This window comes from Sabethes cyaneus, chromosome 3, assembly GCF_943734655.1.
Source record: "Sabethes cyaneus chromosome 3, idSabCyanKW18_F2, whole genome shotgun sequence".
In the NCBI taxonomy this organism is placed as follows: domain Eukaryota; kingdom Metazoa; phylum Arthropoda; class Insecta; order Diptera; family Culicidae; genus Sabethes; species Sabethes cyaneus.
This window is the reverse complement of record NC_071355.1, coordinates 3,728,370-3,755,709: the sequence shown is the minus strand read 5'-3', so window position 1 is coordinate 3,755,709 and position 27,340 is coordinate 3,728,370. Positions and strand designations below refer to the sequence as shown.

At 38.9% G+C, this 27,340-nt stretch overlaps 1 protein-coding gene across 1 annotated transcript; it reads left to right on the top strand.

Annotated features, from left to right (window-relative positions):
• Positions 1-9,671: 9,671 nt before the first annotated feature.
• On the top strand, positions 9,672-11,255 carry LOC128744101 (poly(A) polymerase type 3-like). The gene has a single exon (XM_053840881.1). It carries the CDS (start codon positions 9,672-9,674, stop codon positions 11,253-11,255), a length of 1,584 nt encoding a protein of 527 aa, XP_053696856.1.
• The last annotated feature ends 16,085 nt before the right edge of the window (positions 11,256-27,340 follow it).

Here is a 27,340-nt window from a genome sequence, read left to right as displayed (position 1 = left end):
TTGCTTTACTGCCGCTTCCAATTTGGGTATTTTAATTTTCCCAAAAAAGTAGATTTTTCTATCTTATTTGATAGCCCGTCGTTTCCTGAATCTAGCAGTTCTTTTTTTATTTCAATTAAGTCAATATTCGATGAAACAATTAATAAAAATCAAAACTAGAATGATTTGCTGTTTGACAGATATCAACCAAGCCGATTGATTGACTTGATGTCAGAAGTTCTCTCCCTCTCTTCTATCTCTCTGATAGAGCTCTTCATTTTAACCGAGCTTTTAAAGCTCTCATATGAAACCTGTATCTTTCGATGACCATAGTGTATCTATTCACTGTATTGTCTAAGGCGAGCAGAAAGAAAAGTGCTTTACTTATAAGCTATCGTCTTATTCCAAAATTTTTTTTCAAATATAAAAAAAAATGTTTTTTCATTACTTCCATTAGTCAAATTCGGAAAAGTCTTCATGTAGCGATTGAATGGCATCATATCTTGTCAGAATATGCGGAAATGTATATACAACTAAAATACCCAATTGCGGATTCGTTGACAGCTTTTTCTCCAAACTCTTCATGCGCCGTAACGCCAACGTGGGGTTTTCTTCTTTGAAAAGCAATCCGGTCATAAAGCCATCGCCGACACGAACTGTCCTTTCCTCCAAAATTTCTCGTGCCCTTCTGTCCTCCTTCGATTCTGGCAGCATCTCAACCGAAATTTCTTTTTCTTCGAGAGCGTACTGCGACTTGAGAAGATCGTGCAGTGCAACTCTTCGTTTGACAACCCGGCACACGAGTGTTGTCCCAGAAATCCTTCACCGGTGGTTGGCCCTTGTGGCCCGTAGATCGACCAACCAAGTTTGGAACGGACTGCAATCGGTTCGCCTGGTTCATCGATGCGCGATTCCAGCGGGGCAAATATTTCCATGCGTTTGAGCCCAATCAGAAGCATAGGTGGATGTTTTCCCAAACATGCTTGGGATGTTTTTTCCGATACTCAACCCCGAAGGTCCAGCTAACGGAATAGGAGTCGAATGGTTCACGTTGTCGTCGCAGAACGCTTTAGGATTCACCATATCCTCTTTTTTCCCGACGGCATCGGACTTCTTCGAACTCTTCTTTCGCTCTTTTTCCTCTTGGGATCGCTTTCCGACGAGCTGTTTTAACTCCTGCTGCAACTTCTGACGCTCGAGTTCCCGTTTATTATTAAAATCTGCTTCGGCCTTAATTTTCATCTTCATTGCCAGTATACCGTACACCGTCTATTGTGTGGATCCAGCCCAGTCATAAGAGAGCGACTTATGTGTAACGTCTTGTCATCGTGGCATCTAAAGTGTTGAAACCACGATAAATATGCCTAAAACGTATTTCGGATCAGTTAAATCCATTAATAAAATGCAGAAATAAGTTAATTTGACGCCATTGTTTCCTTCCGTATCGACGCTGTGAGCTGCCATTGTTGTGTCTCAAAAGGACGCCAAGCTAATAAAACCCGCGAAATTGATTTTGGAACCACCATCTTTGTCTACAGTTCAACCGTCTTCACCGATAGCATCCAGATCAATAGAACCATCGGAAGCTCAACGTATCGGTATGCTTGGACAAATCGAGTTTTTCGTTCCTGGGGAGGATTTTGCCCTGTATGAGGAGAGGCTGAACCATTTCTGCGTCCTGAATGGTATTACGGACAACAAAAAAGTGTCTTATCTGGTGTCCATGATTGGAAACGACTGCTACAAAAAACTTAAGTCGTTAGTTGCACCTGCTAAAGTAGACGATAAGTACTTATCAGATTTTTCACATTATCAATTGTCTTCCGTATCCAATAGTTTCTATCAGTTTTCAGGTAAAAAGTGTGAAGTTATGGGAAAATTCAAGGTCAGAGTGAGTCAAAATCGCGGTAGTCCGGTACATAACCTAGAGCTTATCGTCATACGGACGGAAGCTAAATTTAATGTAAGACCCTTGCTAGGGAGGGCATGGCTCGATGTCTTAGTCCCAGGGTGGAGGTCCGCATTTGCTCCAAGTGTCAAGTTCGTAAGTAACTCTTCAAATGCAGATATTTTACAAATGATTAAGGAAAATTATCCCCGAGTAGTTTCCGAAAATGGCGATTGCATTGAGGGTTTTACGGCGGAAGTCTTAATGAAATCAGATGCTAAGCCCATTTTCCATTGTCCATATTCGGTACCATTTCGCTTACGAGATGCTGTAAGTCTAGAAATAGATCGTTTAGTCGAAACCAAGGTTATAGAACCAGTAAAGCATAGTAGTTGGGCGTCCCCTTTAGTAGTAGTCCCAAAGCCAAATAACAAAATTCGGCTGTGTTTGGATTGCAAAGTTACTATAAATCGATACGTTTATACGGAGCACTACCCTTTACCACGTACCGATGACTTATTTGCCAGTCTGGCAGGTTCAACGTGCTTTTGCGTATTAGATTTGTCAGGAGCTTATCTTCAGCTTAAAGTAAGCGAGTCTTCTAAGGAATATCTCACGGTCAATACTTTTAAGGGGTTATATCGCTTCACTCGTTTGCCTTTCGGGCTTAAAAGTGCACCTAGTCTATTCCAATCCGTCATTGACCAGATACTGCAGGGAATTCCCAAAGTCAAATCATACATTGATGATATTATAATCGGAGGTAAGAATGAGCAGGAATGTCGTGAAATATTTAAACTCGTCATGAGTCGATTAAACCAGCATAATGTTAAAATAAACTTTTCAAAATGCGTGTTTTTCGCACCGTCGGTTCACTATTTAGGTCACGTGATATCAGCCACAGGAATCAGACCGACTGATGAAAAGATTGAAGCTATAGTAAATGCCCCATCTCCAAAAAACGTAAGTGAGCTGCAAAGCTACTTGGGACTTTTAAATTATTATTCCAGATTCTTACCAAATTTATCGTCGCAATTAGCTGAATTATATAAACTGTTGCAAAAGAATAAACCTTTCAAGTGGTCTCAAAGTCATGAAAATTGTTTTAAACGTAGTAAATGTCTCTTGTTGGAGAATGATATCCTGGAATTGTACGATCCGGATAAGCCAATAATTGTGGCTGCGGATGCTAGTCCCTACGGACTGGGTGCAGTCTTAAGTCACTTAGTAAATGGCGTAGAAAAGCCAGTATTGTTTGCTTCAACGACATTATCTGCCGCGGAAAAGAATTATTCGCAAGTGCATAGGGAAGCACTGGCGGTAATATTTGCGGTAAAACGTTTTCATAAATACATTTACGGAAAAAAATTTCTAATAGTATCAGATAACATGTCGTTGCGAGAAATATTTTATCCCACGAAAGGAACTTCAAATGTCTCAGCGTCCCGTTTACAGCGTTGGGCAGTGACTCTGTCAATATACGATTATGATTTTGAATATCGTCCTTCCCATAAAATGAACAACGCAGATGCTTTGTCTCGCCTCCCTCTGAAATCAGACTCAGAGGTGGAAGATACTAACTGTGTTTTCACGCTGTACGATAAATTTCCGTTGGATAGAGTTAAATTAGGATCGTTTATTCAAGAAGATCAATTGTTGTCTCAAGTTTATGTGCATGTCAAAAACGGTTGGCCTAGACAGTGGTCAATGAAAACGTGTCCTTCGGATATTTTGCCCTATTTCAGGTGTAGACGAGATTTGTCTACCGAGGATAATTGTTTATTTTATCGGGATCGCATCGTGATACCAGTAAAATGTCGCGATGATATTTTAAAGTTACTTCACCAACATCATACGGGTATAATAAGAATGAAGCAAATTGCTAGATCCGTATTATGGTGGCCGAACTTTGATGCAGCAGTAGTAGCTTTTGTGGAAAAATGCATTCCTTGTCAAAAAGCAGCAAAAGTGCCAAAAGAAATAGTTACATCATCATGGCCTAAATGCACCTATCCTTTTGAGCGTGTACATTTGGATTTGTTTCAATTTGAATCAAAAACGTTTTTAATTTTAGTGGACGATTTTTCTAAGTTTATTGACGTGAAACATTTACCAACATCCGATACAAACCACGTTTTGAAGGTATTGGAAAATTTCATGTCATACTTTGGTATTTTTAGCGAAATTGTATCGGATAATGGACCGCCTTTTAATTCAGCAGAGTTCGAAAAACATTTATCGACTCTTGGCATCAAGGTTACAAAGACTCCTATTTATCACCCTCAAAGCAATGGGTTGGCCGAACGCGGTGTACAAACAGTAAAAACTGCTTTGAAGAAGATCTTCCTTGATTCTAACGCAAATAGGTCAAACATCGTTGAGACTATAAATCGATTCTTGTTCGCGTATCGAAATACGCCAAGTATGGCAACCAAAACAACTCCATCTGATCTGATATACTCATACAAACCTAAAACGTTGGTATCATTAGTAAATTTTAAAAAATCACACATTTCAGATAAAGGAATAAGTAAAAATGGGAAGACAGTAGGTAACTGTGAGAAAGATGTTGAGTGCAAGTCGAAAGCAAAGAAGAAACGAGACAATTTAAATGTAGGTCATCATAAACATGTAAACCGCAACTGTCTAGGAGAAATTGATGAAGGACAAAAAGCTATGTATCGTAACCATTTTAAGGATTATGTAAGATGGATACCAGTTAGAGTTCTCAGAAAAATTAGCAAATGTACTTATTTGATAAATCTTAATAATTCTGTTAAACTGGTTCATAAAAATCAATTAAGAATTTCACAGTTAGCAGATCAGGTTCATCCACCAATGATTATAACGAAACGTTGCAATTCCTTAACAAACGGTAGTGAAAATTTAGTTAGTAACAACTCCTCAGAAGATTCTGATACACTAAATATGGAATATGCTTTGCGTAGATCGAACCGCAATAGGAAACCACCAGAAAGATTTCGAATTGATTAAACGAGAAACGCTTTTAAGTCCCGGAGGATGTTATATAGTTGTAATTAGATTATGTATAACAGTTAGTTAGAAGTTGCACTTCTCTCTTTGCTATAGAGATACTCACTGCCCATAAATGAAAAATTGGCTAATATGCCACCGACATGAACTTGAGAAAAATGCAATTTTATTACTTTTGTCTGTAAAAGATGTTTTACGCGGTAATGGCAACCTCTTTAATGTGCATATTACCCCTCATACACGCCGAAGTCACACCATTGAGTTCAAACGGCGATAGATGTGGCCAAATTCCCTCCGCCGGACGTTTTTAACGCAGTAGCCAGTTTTTCAGTTATAAACACAAGTAGAGTTTACAATTCGGGAGCAAATTTGGCTAACGTCCATACGTTGTGAATTATCTCGTGTTAGTGGGCCTACAAAATGGCTTTAAACTACCTAAAACAGTACGGAAGCACAAGTGAAGACGCAGTGGACGACGAAACAAGTAATCCGTGCATCCCGGAGAAGTTGCCTACGAAGCGTGTGCTTTAAGCGCTTGAAGCCAGAAGGAAGAAGCAGCTACTCTATGCCGTCATTAATGAAAGCTACGAATCCTGCCATAAAAAAAGGTGAAATGTGAAAAAATAACAAGATTCGATCCAAAAACCTTGCGATTATTAACATTACGTCTGAAACCACCACACCACATGATCAGTTTTAATGTGTGATGGAAAAATGCGAAATAAGAACACATCGGTTGCTGCGCATGCGGTTTGAAATCATTATGGATATTAGCCAACTTCTCATTTATTTTGGATATTAGCCAAAATTGTTTCACGTCCTGTGCCTCCAAAAATACATTTTTTTACAATCGGCTTCCGTGGGAACATTGGTTGGAGTGTATGCAATCACGTGATATTATGATCTCAATTTTGGAAAAAATGGCATATTAGCCAATTTTTCATTTATGGGCAGCTCAGATGCTCTGAGTGACCCGTACTGCTGTAGAAGAATCCTATAATCGTCTTTGGAGTCAGTCGCTATTAGATCCACCTTGATACGGTCACACTTTATCACTAGCTAATAATATATATTTGTTGAGACGTACGTGCAGTCTTTCATTCCGTCCACTATAGAAAACCCGAATCTTCTTTTCTGTATCCCACTGCATTTCCGACCTCTCTCGTTCCAGGTCTAACTGCATTTGAGCCAACTTAAGCTTCTGAGCCTGATTCTTCTTTAACTTTTCCCTCTGCTGTTCCAACGCTTTCATTGCAGCTGCAATCTCTTCGTCTTCGCGGTCGGGATCTACTTCTTCCGCAGCAGTACCGGACCCACGGCCTTCGGGACATATCCATTCATCTTCTTCTTCCGCCGCTTCAGTGGCACCGACACACCCGATGTGGTACCATTTTTGACAGCAAACCATATGTGTATCTTCGTGATCCGGCCGAGTACAAATCACACAGTTCTACGCCGTTTTGTCTGGATCCTCTTCGAGGTTAGGTTGCTTCGACTTTGACCGAGGTTTACTCATTTTTTAGAATGTTCGGACGTTGCCGGAACTAAATTTTTTAAGCAGTTCGAATTTTTTATCGTACAGCTAAAAAATGAGTAGTTTACGCTTTAAATTATTCCGAAACTCTGTTGTTCCTAAAGTCTCCTATAACTACCCTGCGAATCCTAGAAACTGTTTTAATCACAAATTTCACTATAAAAAACTTTAATAAAGAGATAAATTGTTACTGCGCTACCACTTAGTTTCATTTATGCTTTGTTTTTCTCCTTCCGTTTCTACTTCCGTCGATGACAATTTGTCACGATGACAGGTCGTAACGATGACAGTTTTCGCTCACTGTTGAGGAGCGCTTCTTACCTCCGGTAGGGTTGCCCGTGGTGCCGCAAGCGCAACATTATTATTTATTTATTTACTTCAACTGACACTCAGTCTAAATGAAGATACACTCAAATCTTGTTTTACGTCCACTATTGGGGGGACGTAAATAAAATCGGTCGTAAAAAAGTGGACGTTAATTCAAATTTTGGACGTAAAACGAGAGGACAATTTCAAACTCTGGACGTTGTTGGTGAACCACCCTATTGCAGCTACGCTTATCCCCTCGCCCTCGGTGCGGCAAAAGTAGCTCAATCCCAACAGGAGAGTATTTATTACACATTAACAAATTATCATTGTGAGACCATGTATAATACTAATTGTTTATTTTGTATATGGTAAAATTAAGCGTCCGTCCAAAACCGATAAAAGGTCGACTTTCTGACTAGTTAATCAGGTTTCTTTGGTAGGTCGAGTAGAATAAGTAGAATTAATAAATGTTTAAAGAAGTAAAGTGTTGGTTTAAGTAAAACCCCACGTTAACTTATTGGTACTATATTCAATAGATTTCCTGGAGTGGTACGAAGCCAACGGGGTTACTTTCGAGCCCAAGGACATGAGCCTCCCCCCCCCCACACGCACCGGAACTAAGGTCCATAGAAAAATACTGGGCTATTGTGCTATTATGAAGCACTACGGAAGCATCCCAAAGAGGTCAAATCTGAGAAAGAAGACATGAGGAAAAAGTGGGTTTCTGAAGAAGAAGCTGCAACCAGATGTTGTACAGAATCTTACGAATGAAGTAAAGCAAAAGTAAAGCACGGTTATGGTATCGAAGTTGAATGTTATCGTCGGGCCACTGTTATGGTCGGGCCATCACGATTTTACAGTTTTAGTAACTCATGATATCTATGATACAATCATTGTAAAACTTCTTTCTGTGATAGCTTTTCACAATATTGTGAGTTTCAATCGTGTATGCAAAACGCCCGCACTGAATTCAGTGACTAAATCTTACAAAAAAAGTTTTCTAGGTGCAATGAACTTTTCTTCAAGAAATGATCCATGAAATGCAATTATCGAGATAAATTTTGAAAATGTATGAAGTGTGTTGTACTGCACACGAGGACTATAGAAAAATCCCCTCCAGTAAGGTGTTTGAGAAGGCTAAGGTGAAATACTAGAAAAGTGCTATTTGTAAAGGTCGGGCCATTTGAATAGTCATGGTTGGACCACCATAATTTTAAGCGCAGAAGCGCAATAATCGCTAGAGAATGTCAGTCACGTAAAATGTGATGAAATAAAGCAAAATTAATACGATAAAAACCTAGATTTTTGCTGTTTTTTTTTTTCATTGTAGTTGTACACTTCGGAAAAGGTGATTGTAGCAATATTGATTTTACAAGATCGCCGAAATTTCGCAAAAATGCAATTAAAAATTGGGTATTTGTACCTATATGAGCCGTTGTTCACGGAATTCATTCTTTTCATGTCTCTATATAGAATTTGAATACATATGTCTTAGATTTTCTGCGGTGGCCCAACCTGTACAACATGGCCCGACTATGACAACATTTTTTGTCTTCACGTAAATGCTTATAACTTTTTTATTTTTAAAGCAATCAGTTCAAAACTTTCCGGAAATATACCTTATTCTTAGACCTTTGCAACGATGTATTTAGATTTCAAAAATTCCTTTTGAAACGAAAGTTATGGGCGAATTCCAAAACGTGGCCCAACCACGACGACACTCCCCTACTAATGGATTGTATTTTATTGTCTGAAAGTTTGAAAAGGATCGGTCAATTGGGTAATTCTCTACGGCGTTTCTTCTGTGGTGCAATTTGATGTGGGACACCCTTTAGAAACAAAAACTCATCAGGGAAGTGCTGCTGGAAACACCGAAACCATCAGGTTTTTCACGTTGCTAGGTTTTGTAGAATTTGTTTATCGTTGACGTGTTGACAAAAGAAAAAAGAAACTAAATTGAAGTGTAAATGTCATTCGGTCAGATTGAAGCTAACACACTTTTCGCACCCGTAGTAAATTTTGAAAGGGAATCACCAAAACAAAATGAAGAAGAATAAGAGGGCACGTGTCCTGTCCTGTTCTAGTGGATGGATGGATGGCATTTTACGTATCTACGGACCAAACAGAATTACCGATTAATGAAACTACATCGTCAGATGTAAGGAGTGAGAGTGTACGTGATGTGTGAAGTATTGAAGGAATGAATGAAAGAGAGAGAAACAGATAGTGACAAGAATTCAATAGGAGTTAAAGAGAATAAAGAAGAAAAGAAGAAACTGAACTGACTGAAGAAAGGGTGTAATCTGCAGTCTTGTGATTGATCTGATGGAGGCAGCAACGAAGTAGAAAGTGTTACTCGTGTTATCCGAAATAGCTTCCTCCAGATACGACAGGTAGGTTAACTCCGTCAACTGATGTAACGTGTTTTAGTCAATTATTTAAACAAGCTTGTTTTTATTAGTACGTTTGTTTTTGAATTGTATTTTATTTGTAATTAGTGACGCGCACGAAGCAATAGCCACAGTTGGAGGGATTTTTTATGGGGAGTTTAAAAATTCAGATTTCAGAACTGCTTAAAAATGCACCTTGGTGATTAAAACCGTTTCCATCACTCAAAGTTTTAAACCAAAAAATCAAAAGTTCACCTAGTTCCTACCTTAGTTCTATTCACGACAGGTACGTGTTTCGTGTCACGACTTGCAACCTTCAACTCGATAATTCTGTTCGAAAATAGACACTGATGAAGCCTGCTAGTCATGATTAAAATTAATAGTGGAATTCAAACGTGAAAAAAGGCTTTCTTTAATCTCAATTTCAAAACTCCAATTGTGGCAAGACTTAGTGAGACTCTTGCCAGACTTACTGGATATACATATTTTTACAGGTTGAAATTATTGCTAATTTTACTTGGATTGATATCCATTGCAATTAGGTACTGATACCGACGGCAGCGTCAATACACTCGCCATGGCCGAAGTTGTTATCAGTTTGGCAGAACCGACCCCGGAAGACCTGCAGAGCACGTCCGAACTGGAGAAGGTTCTCGAATCGTACAACGTGCTCGAAGATCCCTCGGAGCGGGAACATCGGAAGGAGATACTGGCCAAACTAAACACTCTCTTCAGGCAGTGGGTTCGGGATGTGTCAATTGCTCAGAATATGCCGGCGGCAGTGGCGGATAAGTTGGGCGGAACGATCTATCCATTCGGTTCGTACCGGTTGGGGGCTTACGACAAGAACGCGGACATTGACGCCATCTGCGTTGCTCCACGTAACGTCGAGCGGGCCGACTATTTCGGATCGTTCTTCGAACTGCTCAAAAGGCAACCGGAAGTGATCGGGTGCCGGACCGTGAAATCCACTACTGTACCAATAATCGAGATGAAATTCGACGGGATCGAAATCGATCTGTCGTTCGCTCAACTAAAACTGGATGAAGTTCCAGACAATTTTGATTTTTTCGACGAAACGCAGTTAGATGAATATGATCACAAATCGCAGCACAGCGTGAGGGGGGTTCAAGTGACGGAGCAGATTCTACGCTTGGTTCCCAATATAGACACTTTCCGTTTGACACTGCGTGTCATCAAGCTATGGGCTAAACGTCGCGGGATCTATTCCCATATATTAGGCTACTTAAGCGGTGTATCGTGGACTTTACTGGTTGCCAGAACCTGTCAACTGCATCCAAATGCGACCGCCGCCACTCTGGTGCATAATTTTTTTCTGGAGTTCTCTGGCTGGGACTGGTCCCAGGCAGTAAAACAAATAACGGATAACGAAAATTTTCTCGTTGGGTTTTGTTTGATGACAATCGTTATTCCCATCCAGCGACGAGATAACACGGCAAACGTTTCCCACTCGGTACGGCAGATGATAATCGATGAATTACATCGAGGTAAAGAGGTAACAGACGAAATCATGCTCACCAAAGCAGCTGGATGGGACAAACTATTCGCAGCGCCAGGCTTCTTCAACAAATATCGTCACTACATTGTGCTCTTGGTATCATCCAACAACGCAAATGATCACCTGAGATGGTGCGGGCTGGTCGAGTTCAAGATTCTTACATTGATTGCAATACTGAAGCGCAACCCACAAATTGCTTTGACCCACGTTAATCCTAAACGTTTCGAACATCCCGAGCACACTTCGAAAAGACGGAGCGACGGAAAGGTTAAGCAGCTATGTTCTTTATGGTTCATCGGATTCGAGTTTGACAAGCCGGAAAGTTCGAATGTTGACTTGACCAAGGACATTGACGACTTTCTCGATAATGTACGCGTAAATGCTGTGTCCAGCAAGCTTCTTAAGAATAGTATGAAGATCGAAGCTCGTCACGTTGAGCAGGAACAATTGAGTGAATATTTACATCCGAACCTGCTGATGCGGGAAAGTTCACCGGACGTAAATAGTGGAGCTACGACTAGGAAGCGCCTCCCGTCTGATGACGAGCAAACGGCGCCAGCAGTGCAAAGCAAGAAAGCAAGGACGGATTCCGAGACTCCAACCACCTCCAGCGAGTCGCCACCGGACCCCGACAACAACTAGTAACAGCACAGCATAAGTAATTTTAAGTAGGTTTTTATTTTTTTTTTTTGCCGTTTTGCTGTTAGCTAGAAAAGTTCGACTCTCAATCTATTCGAATATTGTTCGGATAAAAAGAGTAGTTAAGAGGTCTTGTTGTTGTATAAAGAATATATTACTGTTGGGTATGAGTGAAAATTCCGATTATTTTCTCATCTGCATATAAATGCATATAACAGAGTAATGCTGCTCATTTGACTTTTAACTTACACTTCAGAATTCATTTACAGAGATTTCTAGAAAAACCATTATATAGCAATACACAGACGAGATACAATTTTTGTTTCTTCAGTAAAGTTTCTGAAAAATAAATTATCTACAACCTTGTAGTAGAAAGTATTGCCCTATATCACCAGAATAAAAAGTTTTTTTTTTATAACGAGCAAAAGTGAACCACCCTGGTGACTAATTATACCAAAAGAAGATAGGTCTCTTTTTGTAAACAAAATAGAATAGAATAGGACACATTTTAGTATTTACTTTTTGTCATACAGATTAGGTTCTAAAGTTATCAATTGATGTTTAATTAAAATCACGAATTTCTATAGATTTAGATTTTAGGAAAAAATTATGTAATGAAACGGTTTATAGGCCAGGCAGGATAAAATTTACTAGGTAGGAATGTCTACGCTTCCTGGAAAAGAATATGGTACGAAAATGAAGGCAGTTTGCCTTATTCTACCTGTTTCTAGGTATGGCTTTAAGCTTGAACGAAAAAGAGAGCAGGATAATTTCAAATTTCTATTGGAAAGTAGGTAGACAGAGGTTTACCTCTCCTTCTCTAGTTTAGATGCAAGATCTATTACCTATCTGTAAGTTTTGTAGTACAGTCTAGAATTTGATTTTAATAAATCAGGATCATCATTATTAGACGACTAGGAGTTTTTTTTCTCTGTAGACCCATATTACAACTTCGTCCGATTGATTTGCTGCTAGTCAAATATCCTGTCTCAATTAATTGGACAATGTTTAACATAGCACATGATCCTAGCTAGGCTCGACTCGTTTTATGAAGCCTAATGCTCTGCCAGGATCAGTTTGCCAAATATCAAGGGGCTCCAGTAATCGCTTTCCAAATATTGACATCCTCTGATTTATCAATGCCCCACAGTTGCAGAGTAGGAGGACTGGGGGTATAATACCCACGTTAAGATTATCTTATTTTAACGCAAACCCGGTACAACTTAGAACAGCGGCGGTACTTACCTAGGGTGACGGACCCATATTTCGACACTTTTATCCAAAAAATTTACATGAAATGAAACAGGTCAAGGTTCTATAAGTTCAGATATTTGATAACATGTTAGTGATCGACATCGGACCGGGTAAAGTCCGGAAAGTCCGGTCCGATGTCCGGTCCGAAGTCCGATCGGAACGAAATTTTAGAGTCCGATTTTTTATCGGACCGGAACCGGAACGAAGCGTTCCGGAACCGGACCGGACCAGGAATTCCGTTGAAAGTCCGGAAAAGTCCGGTGCACTTTTGACAGTAAAACTGACCGCAGTGGAAACTATCGCACTGTCGAACCAGGGAAATGCGTGTTCATAAGAATCTCCAACGTTTCCCTAGTAGTAACAGTGAGACTGCCATCTTCTTTTTGCAATTGCCCTAGGTCATTATTATGATCTTTGGCTAACGCTTTTTGGAGTCGCGCCGCCACAGGCAGAGTCTGGATGCTTTCGCAAAACTTGACTCTGGACTTTCTTTTGGCTTTGCGAAGCTCTGCGTTATATTTTATGAGAGATGCCCTGTAGGCCTCCCAATTAGACGTGATCTTAGCCCTGTTGAATAAACGCCTAGCCTCCCGAAGAAGGTTGCTGAGCGATTCATTCCCCCAGGGCACGTCATGGTAGACTGTGATTAACGGACAGTTTGCAGTATAAGCATCAATAATCCTACTTTGTAGGTCATTGGCTGCAGTGTCCAGCTCAGCTGGTGTGCGTATATTAATATGACAGGAATTCCGAGGGTTTCCCAGATATTCTCTGAATGAACTCCAGTTGGTTTTCTTCGGATTTCCGTATTGTTCTCTCCTGAGAGATTTCGCCTCAATATCAAAAACGATGTGCCTGTGGTCTGATAAACTTGGTTCGTCAGATACATGCCAGTTTTTGACCTTCTCAGCTATAGAAGTGCTTCACAGAGTGAGGTCTAGGACCTCATCTCTGATAGCATTAACAAAAGTTTCGAACATTTTACTTTGAAGAAAGTTTCAGCATGGCTCAGGTGTTCGCAGTTTGAATCAGAACGGTACCTAGTTAGCAGCTAGGTTTTACTTTGCTTTACTTTACTTCGGCGACAATCCGTTTATCGAATCCATGCCGGATCTTGGCCTGTCTCTCTCCAGTCGCCCCTAACACCCGCTGCTCTAGCATCCTCGTCAACGACGCTCTTCCAACGGGTACGGGGTCTGCCTCGAAACCGTCGGCCTCTGACGGGTTCTCTGCTAAATATTGCTTTCGCTGGTTTCTCATCCGGCATCCTTGCTACGAGGCCCACTCATTGAAGCCTTCCGTGTTTTAATCGCTTCACAATATCCGCATCTTTGTATACATGGTATATTTCGTGATTCATGCGTTTGTGCAACACTTCCTCGTCTAATACGCCGCCAAGAATTGATCGCAGGATCTTACGCTCAAAACGCCAAGAGCTCGTCGATCGCTCTCTTTCAACGTCCACGCTTCGTTGCTGTACAGTACCACCGGGAGAATTTGCGTCTTATAAAGCGCTAGTTTTGTACGGAGTTGTAGGTTACTGGACCTCAGCTGGCTACGTAATCCGTAGAAAACTCTGTTGGCAGCCGCTATCCGCCTTTTTACTTCACGGCTCAATCGGCTCGTTGTCACATGTCACTAACGTACCAAGGTAAACAAATTCGTTGACCACTTCAAAAGTATCTCCAGCTATCACCACCGCAGTTCCTACACCCGAAGGACTACCACGCTCTCTACCAGCCACCATATACTTTGTTTGGGTAGAAGTTATGATAAACCCTATCCTCGCAGCTTCTTCCTTAAGATGCGTGTACGCTTCTTCCACTGCACTACTGTTAACACCGTCATACGTAAAGTTGATAAAGTAATTTCTTTTAACTTCCTCAGTATTGAGGAATGGCAATAATTTCGCTAGCAATAATCCACTTTCTGCTTAAGGCTACCAAACAAGTCCAGTCAATCGATTTAATTTTGGAAAATTAGCAAATATATGTGGGTCTTGAAATCGAACGCTTCACAGCATCGGCTCGTACCTTTCGATCCCTTAAAATTTAATTTCAAAGAATTCATATTAAAAGTTATGTAAGTATGGCACTTTATCTTCTCGGTAATGCCATAGGTAACCGATTTTCACGCTTATGGTCCAATTTGAAATATAACTACAATAGTTTCAACGGATTTTTCAAAATTATCGTGTAGGTTTGGGCGGAAGAGTATCAGATTTTCATGAAATTTTGCTAACGAGCGTAGATAATGTACTTTTTAATGAAAACAATATATTACCCTATTTCCCAGAAAACTCCACTATAAATTTTCCGAACGAATTTTTTCGAACATCGCTTAGGCCATTGCAAATTATTTTTAATAAGTTTTTGTCCCCCCGCCCTTCAAAATTTGCTCTAAAAATCGGGGGGCAAAAAAAATAGTTAAACTTGAGTAAAAAATTTTTTTTATAAAATCTGTTATTTGTGGGTTTCACAGCCTTAAGAAATCGAAAAAAGAGTTTACGGAGTGTTGACGCTAGCACGACACAAAAGTGAAAGTACAAATAATGTAATTTTCGAAAACCGGCAAAAAAAAAAATTCTTTCGATTTTCATTCTATTTTGGAAGGTTTTTGCATGGAAAATAATAACGTATAAATAATTAAAAGCAAGAATAGATTCGGGATTCACGATTAAATTTCAAGTCAAATTCTAAATTTTTAACTAAAAATCTTAATTTATTTTGCGTGATTATAAAAATCTCTTTGTTTTTTTTTGCCTCCCCTCCCCCTTCAGTCGCCCAGTATACGAAGGACAAAAACTTTAAAAAATATTTGTAATGACCTTATATCGAAATTTTAAAGCTTTTAAACCAAGCATTATAGAACAATTTTTTTATGAAATGCAATAAAATTTTCTCAGTAATCCAGGAAAAATATTAGTTGAAACAAGTTTTCCACATAATTTTCTAAAACGGTGCAAATTTCTAAGGAAATGTTGGAAAGCCCTTGTTCTAAGTCTTAGGAAATTTTGAAATATTTTTTGCTTATTTGATAATTCATTATCTGTTACTGTCAAAAACTTTACTGCAGCGATTTTGTTTTTCTACAGGAGTTTTCCACCACCAAGAGAAATTTTGAGAAAACCTTTCTCTAATTGGTATTTTTGCTAAGCGGCTGAGAATTTTTTTGCAATTTCATAAAACAAATTGTTCAAGAGTTATCAACTTTTGAAACAAGTGATGTCCGAGAAAACTGGAAAATTTGATCTGAATCTTTCTAATAAAAAAATTTGCGAATTTGAATTAATTTTCATTAAAAAGTTCATAAACTATGCTCGCATGCAAAATTTCATGAAATTCTGAGAACCTTTGGCCCACTTTATATGATAATTTTGAAAAATGCTCATAATTGAGGGGGCTAGAAGGAAAGGGGTGTAAGTGACAAAATTGAGATAATGGTAGGAAACGATACTTTGAGCATGGTTTTATGCATGCTAGAAAACTCACGTCAAAATTTTACCGTTTAGTTACTTTTTTAGAAACTTGAAAAAAACCAAAATAAAATAAAAGTTGGTTTTCACTTGGAAGGAAAGGGGTGTAAGTGCACTATATGAGCAATTCCAGCTTAACTAACAAAACGGCTGATCTCGAATATTTTTTATTGAAAAAAAAAAAAAAAAAAATCACGATTTTTTCAAAAAATTTAGTCGTTTATGTCCCCTTAAATTTCTAGATCCGTGACTTGACTTTCATTGTGCTTGTCATTAAATTCTGGTGTGATTCAAGGTGGCACATGATGGGTTTAGTTAATTTTAAATTGCTTCCATCATATTTGTGTTCACGGTTTCGTATTCCGTATTCTGCCCATATCTTCGAGGCTCGTTAATCGATTTCAACCAAATTCAGTAACAACGTATTGAAGATTATCACTTTTCATTTGGTAGTGACCGCTTACAAATCGGTTCAGTAGTTGTCGAGTAAATTGATTGACAAAATTAGGTGCCGGTTTCACCCGCACTGCTTGATGAACACCATTTTTTGGCTGTTTCAAAAAATTACTGTATTTTGTAAAATAGCTGATAAAAAGCACTGATAGTCTCATAACTTACTGAAAACAGAATAAACACGGATTCTATGCAGAAATATTAGCAATATTTGATCTCAGATCTGACAAAATTATCATTTCCCTTAGGGTGCCAGGCTTACCCCCCGTACCCCTACAACACAGGTTAATTTGTGGCAATACGAAGTTTGTCGGATCAGTTTTATATGAAGCGGATAAAATTTTCTTCTTTTTGACCCATCGGTTTAGCATCGGTATTGCATTTTTTGAATTTTTAGAGGCGGTGAAAGACATTTTTTTATTAATAAACTTACTTTTATGTCTGAATGTGCACCATTTTGGAATGCGCTTAAATTTTCGAAAAAAGGGTAGGTCAAACAGAAAATAGCTTAGTTTAGGAATTTTTCATGACGGGTAAGCTACCAAGCACCAGTTAATGGTGCCGCAATTTTTTACATAATCCGTTTGAAGGAGCCGGATAGCGTTTAGAAGTTCCAGATTACAGGTTCCACACATTCAAAGCTTTGCCTTTGACATTTACCTACTTTTTTGAAATTGGTAAATTTTGCATCCGGACAATTTCGGACTTCCGGACCGGAATCGGACCGGAACCGGAACAGAGCTAAATCGGACCGGAACGAAATCGGACCTAAAAAGTTCGTTCCGATTTTTTACCGGACCGGACCCCGGACTTCAATTTTCGTTCCGATGTCGAACACTAGAAAATGTTATACTTCGTAAATTTCTTTTACTGATTCAATCATCATATTCATACTAAATTGTGTATTTTTGTCGTTATAATGATTATTTAAATGTGTATTCTGAGCCCAAATTTCGCCACCCCGTTTCCAAATTTCGCCACTTTAGAAAAACCCGATTTAAATAGATTTTAATATTAAATTTATAAACGAATGCTCTATATCTATACCTATAAAGAAGGATTTCTGTCTGTCTGTCTGTATGTTCCTTATAGAATCGAAAACTACTGAACCAATCTGCATGAAAGTATGCATGTAGAAGTTTTTTGGGGCCAGGAAAGGTTTTAGTGATGGTTAGAAACCCCTCCCCTCACTAAGAGGGGGGGCTCCCATACAAATGAAACACAAATTTCTGCATAACTCGACAACTAATCAAGCAAATAGAAAAAAAATTTGGCGTGTGGGTGCTTTCGGGACAAGAATTTTTTCTATGGTAAATTGAGACACCTCCCCTCTTTATAAGGGGAATTATAACTCCTCTCCTCTTTAAAAGGGGGGGCTTCCATACAAATTTCCTCATAACTCGAGAACTAATCAAGCAAATGGAACCAAATTTGGCATGTGAAGGTATTCGAGGGCAAGAATATTTTCTATAGTAAATTAGGACCCCTCCCCACTTTAAGAGGGGGGGCTCTTGTACCAAAGAAACACAATTTTCCTCATAACTCGAGAAGTAATTAAGCAAATGGAACCAAATTTGGCATGTGGGTGTTTTTGGAGACAAAATTTTTTTCTATGATGAATTGGGACCCCTCCCCATTTTAGGAGGGGGGGTCCTATACACATGAAATACAAATTTCCTCATAACTGAAGAACTAATCAAGCAAATGGAACAAAATTTGGCATGTGAAAGTTTTCGAGGGCAAGAATATTTTCTATGGTGAATAAGGACCCCTCCCCACTTTAAAAGGGGGGGCTCCTATACAAACGAAATACAAATTACCTCATAACTCGAGAACTAATCAAGCAAATGGAACCAAATTTGACACGTGGGTGTTTTTGGAGACAAAAATTTTTTCTATGATGAACTGGGACCCCTCCTCACTTTAGGAGGGGGGGCTCCTTTACAAATGAAATACAAATTTCCTCATAACTCGAGAACTAATCATGCAAATAGAACCATATTTGGCATGTGGGTGTTTTTGGAGGCAACCATTTTTTCTATGATGAATTAGGACCCCTTACCTGTTTAAGAGGGGGGGCTCTCATACAAACGAAATACAAATTTCCTCATAACTCTAGAACTAATCAAGCAAATGGAACCAAATTTATCATGTGGGTGTTTTTGTAGGCAAGAATATTTTCTATGGTATATTTTCTATGGATTTCTCCACTTTAAGAAGGAGGGGGGGCTCCTATACAAATGAAAAACAAATTTCCTCATAACTCGAGAACTAACCAAGCAAATGGAACCAAATTTGGCATGTGGAAGTTTTAGATGGCAGAAATTTTTTGTATGATGAATTACGACCCCTTCCCCTGTTAAGAGGGGAGCTCCCATACAAATGAAATTCAAATTTCCCTATAACTTGAGAACTAATCAAGCAAATGTAACCAAATTTGGCATGTGAAAGATTTTGGAGTTTTGAATTTATTTTACGATAGTTAGAGACCTCTCACCCCTGTGGTAGGGGGATATGGACTTTCATACAAATAAAACAGAAATGTTTGCGAAACTCAAAAACTAATCGAACGAATCGAGAAGTTTGAGACTCTTCCATAAAACATTAGTCAATACAAGACCACAAAAACTATCTATAGTAACACTAGATCATTCAGGACGAGACGGTCGCGAGTGTTGCCGGTGACCCGCCGTCGGAAGCGCCGCCCACTGGGGGGCTTGCAAAACTCGAGATTGTGACAAAGATCATCCGAGATTCATGATTTATGTACAACACAGGTTAATTTGTGGCAATACGAAGTTTGTCGGGTCAGCTAGTGTTAAATAAAACAGCAATTGGAAATTTGCAAATATACAGTCAGTCCACAATCATGGGTCACACATAATTATGGGCCATTTTAGCTTTTTCTGCTGATTAATGCGTGAATATTATACGAAGTGATTGCTAAAATTGTTAGTCATAAGTAGCACTAATAATTTGATCAAGGTGATATTTAAACGCTAATCAACAGCTAGAGCTAAAATGACCCACTATTGTGTGTGACCCATGACTGTGGACTGCCTGTACTCCAGCATATCTGGTTTGATGGGCAGCGAAATTGCCAAGCAATGGATGAAAGGTGTTCAAAGGTGTTGGGGGGAACAACATTTCGATACATTGTTGAATGGTCAACAAGATGGAGCGCTCAACAGAAACAGGAGAGCGACTGAAGATGATGGACAAGCTATGGTCCACTAACTTTGGACGAGGTTATAAAAGCAGCGAGATAGCTGAAAAATGGCAAAGCAGCTGAAAGGGATGACATCCCTGCTGAACTTTTGAAAGTCGGGAGCGAACTTTTGAAAGAACGGGCGCAATCCATCAGGTTATACTAAAAGGTATAGACTGAGGAGGAAATTCCTACGGACTGGTGTAACGAAATTCGATCCGATGGAATCCACTAATTTTCATTACACTAATACACTAAACTAAACGATTTTATTGGCTTTAAATACGATACTCAAATATATTATATTCAGTCTAGTAGTAGCCGTCGGAGTAGTCACTTATAATCCGAACTCGTCCAAATTCTCCGAGGTGTAACCCAGTCCGCTTCGTTCATTATAAAACCGCTACACTGGTTAGAAGGTCTCATGCTCCCTATTTACAAAAAAGGTCATTGACTCCAATGCAGCAATCACCAAGGCATTACTTTCCTCAATTATGCATACAAAATTCTCTCCCGTAGTCTGTTTCTTAGAACAGACTGATGCCGTTGCAGGAAACCTTGGTGGTATTCGAGAGGAATGCTCCAAGACGGACCAAATGTTCACCATGCGACAAATCCTCGATAAATTCCGGGAATTCAACTTGCAAACTCACCATTTGTTTATAGTCTTTAAGGCGGCGTACGGTTCAGTTAAACGCAATGAGCTGTGGCAAATTATGCTCGAACATGGTTTTCCAACAAAACTGATAAGGCGTTCTATTCGTTGTTCGTTGTTCGTTGTTCGTTGATAAACGTTCTATTGTTAATGGTTCCGGGGGTTAATGGATAGCGGGGGAAACATCGGACTCGTTTGTGACATTAGATGGTTTGAAACAAGGTGACGGACTATCCAATTTGCTTTTCAACATTGTATTGGAAGGTGCTATTCGAAGGGCAGGCATGTAGAGAATCGGTACCATCTTCACGAAATCTCATATGCGCCTAGCGTTCGCGGAACACGCGTCTTAAAATGGAAAGCTGCTCGAACAGGGCTTTTCATACATTCTAGCAAAACAAAGTATATGTTGGCCCGTGGGTGTTGGAACTGCGGTGGTGATAGTTGAATGTACTTTTGAACTGGTCGACTAATTTGTTAACCTTGGTACGTTAATGACAAATGACAGCGATGTTAGTCGTTAAGTCAAAAGGCTGCCAACAGGGCCGTTTACGGATTACGTAGCCAGCAGAAGTCCCGTCGCCTGCAACTTCGCACAAAACCCTTACCCTATAAGACGCCAATTCTCCCGGTGGTACTCTACGCCCACAAACCGTGGAAATTGAAAGAAAGCGACCGACGAGCTCTTGTTGTTTTTGATCATTTTCACGATCAGTTCTTGGCGTCATATCAGACAAAAGAGTGTGGCGCAGGCGCATGAATCATGAAATCTAACAAGTAAACCAATATGCGGATATTGTGAAGCGACTAAACCACGGCAGGATATGGATTGTCGCCAAAAAAGTCAAGTAAGTAAAGGATGAAGGAGGTGTTATTGGACATAATTGAAGATGACAGAGTTTTAAAAAATAATTCCGGTCCGGTTATGAGCATATGATGGAGTAGCTGCAAATCGCTCAAAAAATTGAAAATCATTTTACTTCCGCATGACTCAACCTCGGTTCTGTGAACCGCAAGGTTACTTAAAATTAAAAATAGTTCCTTTTTAGTTTTGTGGTGACAAAAATCTCAAAAAGTTACCAAATAGTTACCAAATGACCAAATTGAAACCTTTTTTCGAACTCTCGTAAACTTGGTTGTCGCAAAACAGTCAATTTTCAGTTACGAGCCGTTACATAAGCAAAAAAGTTAGCTAGTAACATTTTCACAATAACTCGTTTACTCTACCTTGTAAACACGACGGATTGAGCAAACCATAATCTGTATTTTGTTTATAGAATTAATCTTGTGTTTAATTCTATAAACAAAAAAAAAAGGTTGAGCAATTCATTTAGGATGATACCTTAGATTTGAAGTGGTAAAATTCTTTTTCCTGTAGTTCTTTCCTCGCTTTTGTTACTTCTGAAACATGCTCCTTGAATCGGATTCCGAAATTTCTTTTTGTTTGTCCGATATAAATCTTATCGCAGTGACTACATGCAATTTTGTAGACTCCTGCTTTGTTTAGTGTATCGATCGGATCTTTAAATAATAACTTGTAAATAACATTTGGAAGTTGGATGTTGCCGAATCTCTGGAAATTTTTAAAGAAAATCCATCCAATCTTCTAAATAATCAAACAGGTAGTAACGTTTCACCACTTTTGACCTAATAGGTAATTAAAATAGTTTTTTTCCAGGTATGGCAACTACCTACCGGATTTCCCACGATCCCTATTCAGTTTAAATAGGGGACCAAGCTGCTATTCTTCAAACAGTCTAAGTTAGTTAGATACTGATGAAGGTCTCACGTCGAGACCGAAATACGTATTTATCAATAAAACACAGTAGTAGAATTAAAGGATATAAATAACTTTTTGTTTTCTTCTTTTTTATTGTTTCAGGTATTCTACTAAGACGCTCAAATAAACATTAGTTAATTTGATATCAAATTATGATATAATTTGATCTGGTCTGCATTGAGCAACAATTCTGTAAGATTTTTGTTAGAATCATCTGATAGGGGAAGCTATTAGACGTCACATGTTCGAATCTCGACTGAAAGAGTCAAAGGATTTGTAGCACTAGTCCTACAATTGTCCCGTACTCTTACAGGCTGCGAAGTGTGTCGTATAAAAATAGAAGGCCAAATTCCAAATCGTAATGTAGCACCTAGGCTATACTGAGCTCTGTAGTAAGCAAAAAAAAGTTTATTTTGCTTTTTTGCCTTGAATCAGCAGCAACCACAAGCTTGATGCTTGTGAAGATGCAGAGGATTCCCTGGTCTTTATTAGCAACAAGACTAACATTCCTTCCCATCCCACCAGGAACCGCATTCGGACGTGGCCGGTGTCGGTATTGATCAGCACGTAGGGACCTGATAAGGTTACACAATTAGGAAAAGTGCACTGTCCTAAACATGCTTTTTCCAGCCATCATTTTGTAATTTTCATCGGTCCTGGTCAATAACGGAGTAGCAGCACACGGGCGGAATCCTATGCTTATGCTTATGCTTGGTTATGCTAATCAGCAGCAGCCACAAGCTTGGTGTGTAATGGTCGTCCGTGCCTGGGAAAATGCGGAAAATGTATGGAAAATGTTTAGCTCTATTTAGCGATTAGCGAACAATCTTTTCAAGAAAGCCATACAATCGCAGCATCGTTTATGATCAAAATCCGTTTTAAATTGGAAAAGCTATTAGCGTTCAAAATCTTTCATTCTTTCGTGACGGTGGCTTAACTCCAAATTTTGGTTGACACCCTGCCGTAAGACGTAGTTCTACGTGAAAAAATTTCGATAATCCTACCATGTTATCATGTTGCAATTAATCCTAAAATCCAAATAGCAACTTCGTTAGCTTGCATTTTGCCAGTTTATAACTTTGATATAGTGATCGGAATTAGAAGCGGAAAAAAAATTATGTTCATAATTCCGATCAATCACTTAAATGGAATAAATTCCGCAAATTCAGCATTTTTTCAGCCAAATTTGATATAGAACGGTTATATATGCTTGTATCTGCATGTTATCATAGAATACCGAAGAAGGTAGTATGTTTCCACGCTGCTATGATCTTAGCAAATTTGATCGTGCGCTTAGCACTTCGGCTAAGAAAATGTATTTTGATGACATTTTTTGGTACTACCTGTCGAATTTAATTTATTGTGAAGTGCATGGCGCCCCAAAGGCAGTTATTTTTCAAGAACTGACACATAAACACATAACACAATAACTAAGCATGCTCATTTACTACAGATTTTGGCTCAATTTTCTAAAAATTGACCATTTAGGTTGAGTGATCGGAATTAGGAGCTGATCGCAATTATGTGCGGTCACGGTATTAATCGGCCATTTAAGGATCGCATACGAAACGTATGTAATAAAATTCAATGGCATCACAATCTTGACAAAGCGGAACAATGCATTGGCAATTCTAGACATGCTTTGGTACCAAGGCTTGAAAGTTTTTATGGTATTATGGTATTCGTGGTATCGGACCGACTTCATTGATGAACATCCATATGAATTTAATACACCAGTGTAATTTTGTCTTGATTTTTCAAGATAAGCATCATGCAAAAAACAATCTTGCACAAATTTTTGCTTTTTCAATTACATTTGTAGTTTCAATTCAGAACACCAAACATGCATACCGGAATTAACGAAGAGACAAGTTTAATAACACTTTTAGGTGAACGAAAAAGGGATTTTAGAAAAGCTTGTTGCCTAATCTAACTATCCTTTTTCAAACCATATCATTTTCTTTTTGATCTGTTACTTAAACGTTCCGGATATTCACAATGTACCACGCGCCTCTATTAAGTTAAATGCCCATACAAATTTCAAGTTAAGTTTTCTCAAAAAAGTTCCATAGGCTACCCGTATACGATCAGTGCAGTGAAGTTCTAGATCGACAGGACTACACCATGGTGTATATGGTTAAGCTCTAATCCTGTGACCGATAGTGATGTTTCCTTGTCAGTTGACTTGGTATTGGGAACTGAGGCCTTTTTCGATTTTTTCACAACTGGCCGTAAAATCCGACTGGGAAACAGCTTACCCTCGTTGGTGGACTCTGTGTTTGGATGCATAGTTGACGTAAAAACCAAAATGACCAAAGTGTACTTTTTCGGTCCTACGCGCTCTTAACTATGATGTTCACATGCCCAATACTCAAATAACATATGTTTGTTCAAAAATATTCGAGAAATTTTGGAAAATTGAGCTACTCCACTATTGCTTTCACGTAATGCTAATGGTTGACGTAATTCCTCGCATAATTAATCAGCATAGTAACCTATTTGTTTTTGTAGCTTTACGCCAAGTTATGGGAATAATCGTTCAAAAAAACAGTCTGTTTATTCGCATAAACTGGCGTTCGCATTTTTTAAACACAATAAATGAGGAATGAATCATAAAACTCCATCAGTCCTGTTTTGATTAATAAAATCTACTAAATTGACAGATTATTCGATTGAAAAAGTTTATAGCAAAGATCATATGGCTTTAAACGTTTTTCACGATAAAAATGCGTTTTCTCAACAATCATGGTGAGGGTCGTTACGTCGACTATGCATCCATGGGCAGTATAGAGCTACCGTACAGTAAAATGTTATATCGAGTTACGTGGTGTCGAAGTTGCTGTGAATCGAGGTTGCCTTATTTCGAGGTATTAGACACATTCCAGCGTTACGGGACACAATTAGCAACCATTTTTACTGTGAACTTGGCTCTTGTTCCACAAAGATTTTTGTAAATAGTTTGTAAGATTTCTTACTAAAGGGGACTATACTTTCCAGTTGTTTGCCAGGGATTTGTTTCAATAGGAACTGATTTGCGTGGTGGGCATAGCGTGCCGTAACGCTGTAATGTGCCATTACAGTATTTAACAACTGAAAATCAATGTTGTGCTAATTACTATACAATTGCTACACCTTTTATGAATCGATGGGTATATAAAGTATTGAAAATTGTTAATAACTGGCAGAGTTATTAGCGTTCAAAATCTTTCACCATTTCGTGACGCTCGCCTGAATTTAAATTTAGGAATGACACTTTGCGGTAAGACGCAGTCCTACGCCAAAAGAGCCAATTTGCTGTCCAAAAAAAGCAACTTTCTGATTGGTTGATTTCATGCTTGCAACTGATAAAGGGTGTCCCACATCAAATTGCACCATGGAAGAAATGCTGTAGAAAATTACCCGTTGGGTATTTTTTTCTTGAAAATTTGAGTAGATGTTGTTTATAGTGTATTGTTTACACAGTATTTTTATCGCTGTCAGTTTTTCGAAAATTGGAAAAAATGGCATCACCCGAAAAGCAACGTCGCGAATTGATTTTACGCAAACACTCCTGCAAAATCTTCAACTCTCTCATCGGAAAACCACTCGGAATCGTGCAGTCAATGCAATGGTGAGCCATGTGATTAAACGTTACTACGAAACTCTGACAAGTAAGGAAGCAGAAACTTTCAAAGTTTGCCAAAAAAGTACATGATTTGGCAAGCGAATCTGCTCATGTGGACCCTACAATCTTTTGCTCGGATCTACCTTCGTGCCACTGTTCAATGGATTTCCTGGAGTGGTACGAAGCCAACGGGGTTACTTTCGTGAGCCCCGCCCCCCACGCACCGGAACTAAGGTCCATCGAAAAATACTGGCCTATTGTGCTATTATGAAGCACTCCGGAAGCATCCCAAAGAGGTCAAATCTGAGGAAGACATGAGGAAAAAGTGGGTTTCTGATCTGGGCCAGATGTTGTACCGAATCTTATGAATGAAGTAAACCGTAAAGTGCGAGCATACGGTTATGGTATCGAAGTTGAACGAACTAAACATGCCAAAAGCTTACTAATGGATTGTATTTTATTGTCTGAAAGTTTGAAAAGGATCGGTCAATTGGGTAATTCTCTACGGCGTTTCTTCTGTGGTGCAATTTGATGTGGGACACCCTTTAGAAACAAAAACTCATCAGGGAAGTGCTGCTGGAAACACCGAAACCATCAAGTTTTACACGTTGCTAGGTTTTGTAGAATTTGTTTATCGTTGACGTGTTGAAAAAAAAAACAAACTAAATGTAATGTGTAAATGTAATTCGGTCAGATTGAAGCTAACACACTTTCCGCACCCGTAGTAAATTTTGAAAGGGAATCACCAAAACAAAATGAAGAAGAATAAGGAGGCACGTGTCCTGTTCTAGTGGATGGATGGATGGCATTTTACGTATCTACCGACCAAAAAGAATTACCGATTAATGAAACTACATCGTCAAATGTAAGGAGTGAGAGTGATGTGTGAAGTATTGAAGGAATGAAAGAGAGAGAAACGGATAGTGACAAGAATTCAATAGGAGTTAAAGAGAATAAAGAAGAAAAGATGTAAGGAAACTCATAGCAGGCTTGACTGAAGAAAGGGTGTAATCTGCAGTCTTGTGATTGACCTGATGGAGGCAGCAACGAAGTAGAAAGTGTTACTCGTGTTATCCGAAATAGCTTCCTCCAGATACGACAGGTAGGTTAACTCCGTCAACTGATGTGACGTGTTTTAGTCAATTATTTAAACAAGCTTGTTTTCATTAGTACGTGTCTTTTTGAATTATATTTTATTTGTAATTAGTGACGCGCACGAAGCAACAGCCACAGTTGGAGGGATTTTTTAGGGGGAGTTTAAAAATTCAGATTTCAGAACTGCTTAAAAATGCACCTTGGTGATTAAAACCGTTTCCATCACTCAAAATTTTAAACCAAAAAATCAAGAGTTCACCTAGTTCCTACCTTAGTTCTATTCACGACAGGTACGTGTTTCGTGTCACGACTTGCCACCTTCAACTCGATAATTCTGTTCGAAAATAGACACTGATGAAGCCTGCTAGTCATGATTAAAATTAATAGTGGAATTCAATCGTGAAAAAAAGGTTTTCTTTAATCTTAATTTCAAAACTCCAATTGTGGCAAGACTTAGTGAGACTCTTGCCAGACTTACTGGATATACATATTTTTACAGGTTGAAATTATTCCTAATTTTACTTGGATTGATATCCATTGCAATTAGGTACTGATACCGACGGC

Bases quoted from the DNA above. Each gene is read 5' to 3' on its own strand.
- LOC128744101 (XM_053840881.1), top strand. From the start codon at position 9,672: ATGGCCGAAGTTGTTATCAGTTTGGCAGAACCGACCCCGGAAGACCTG.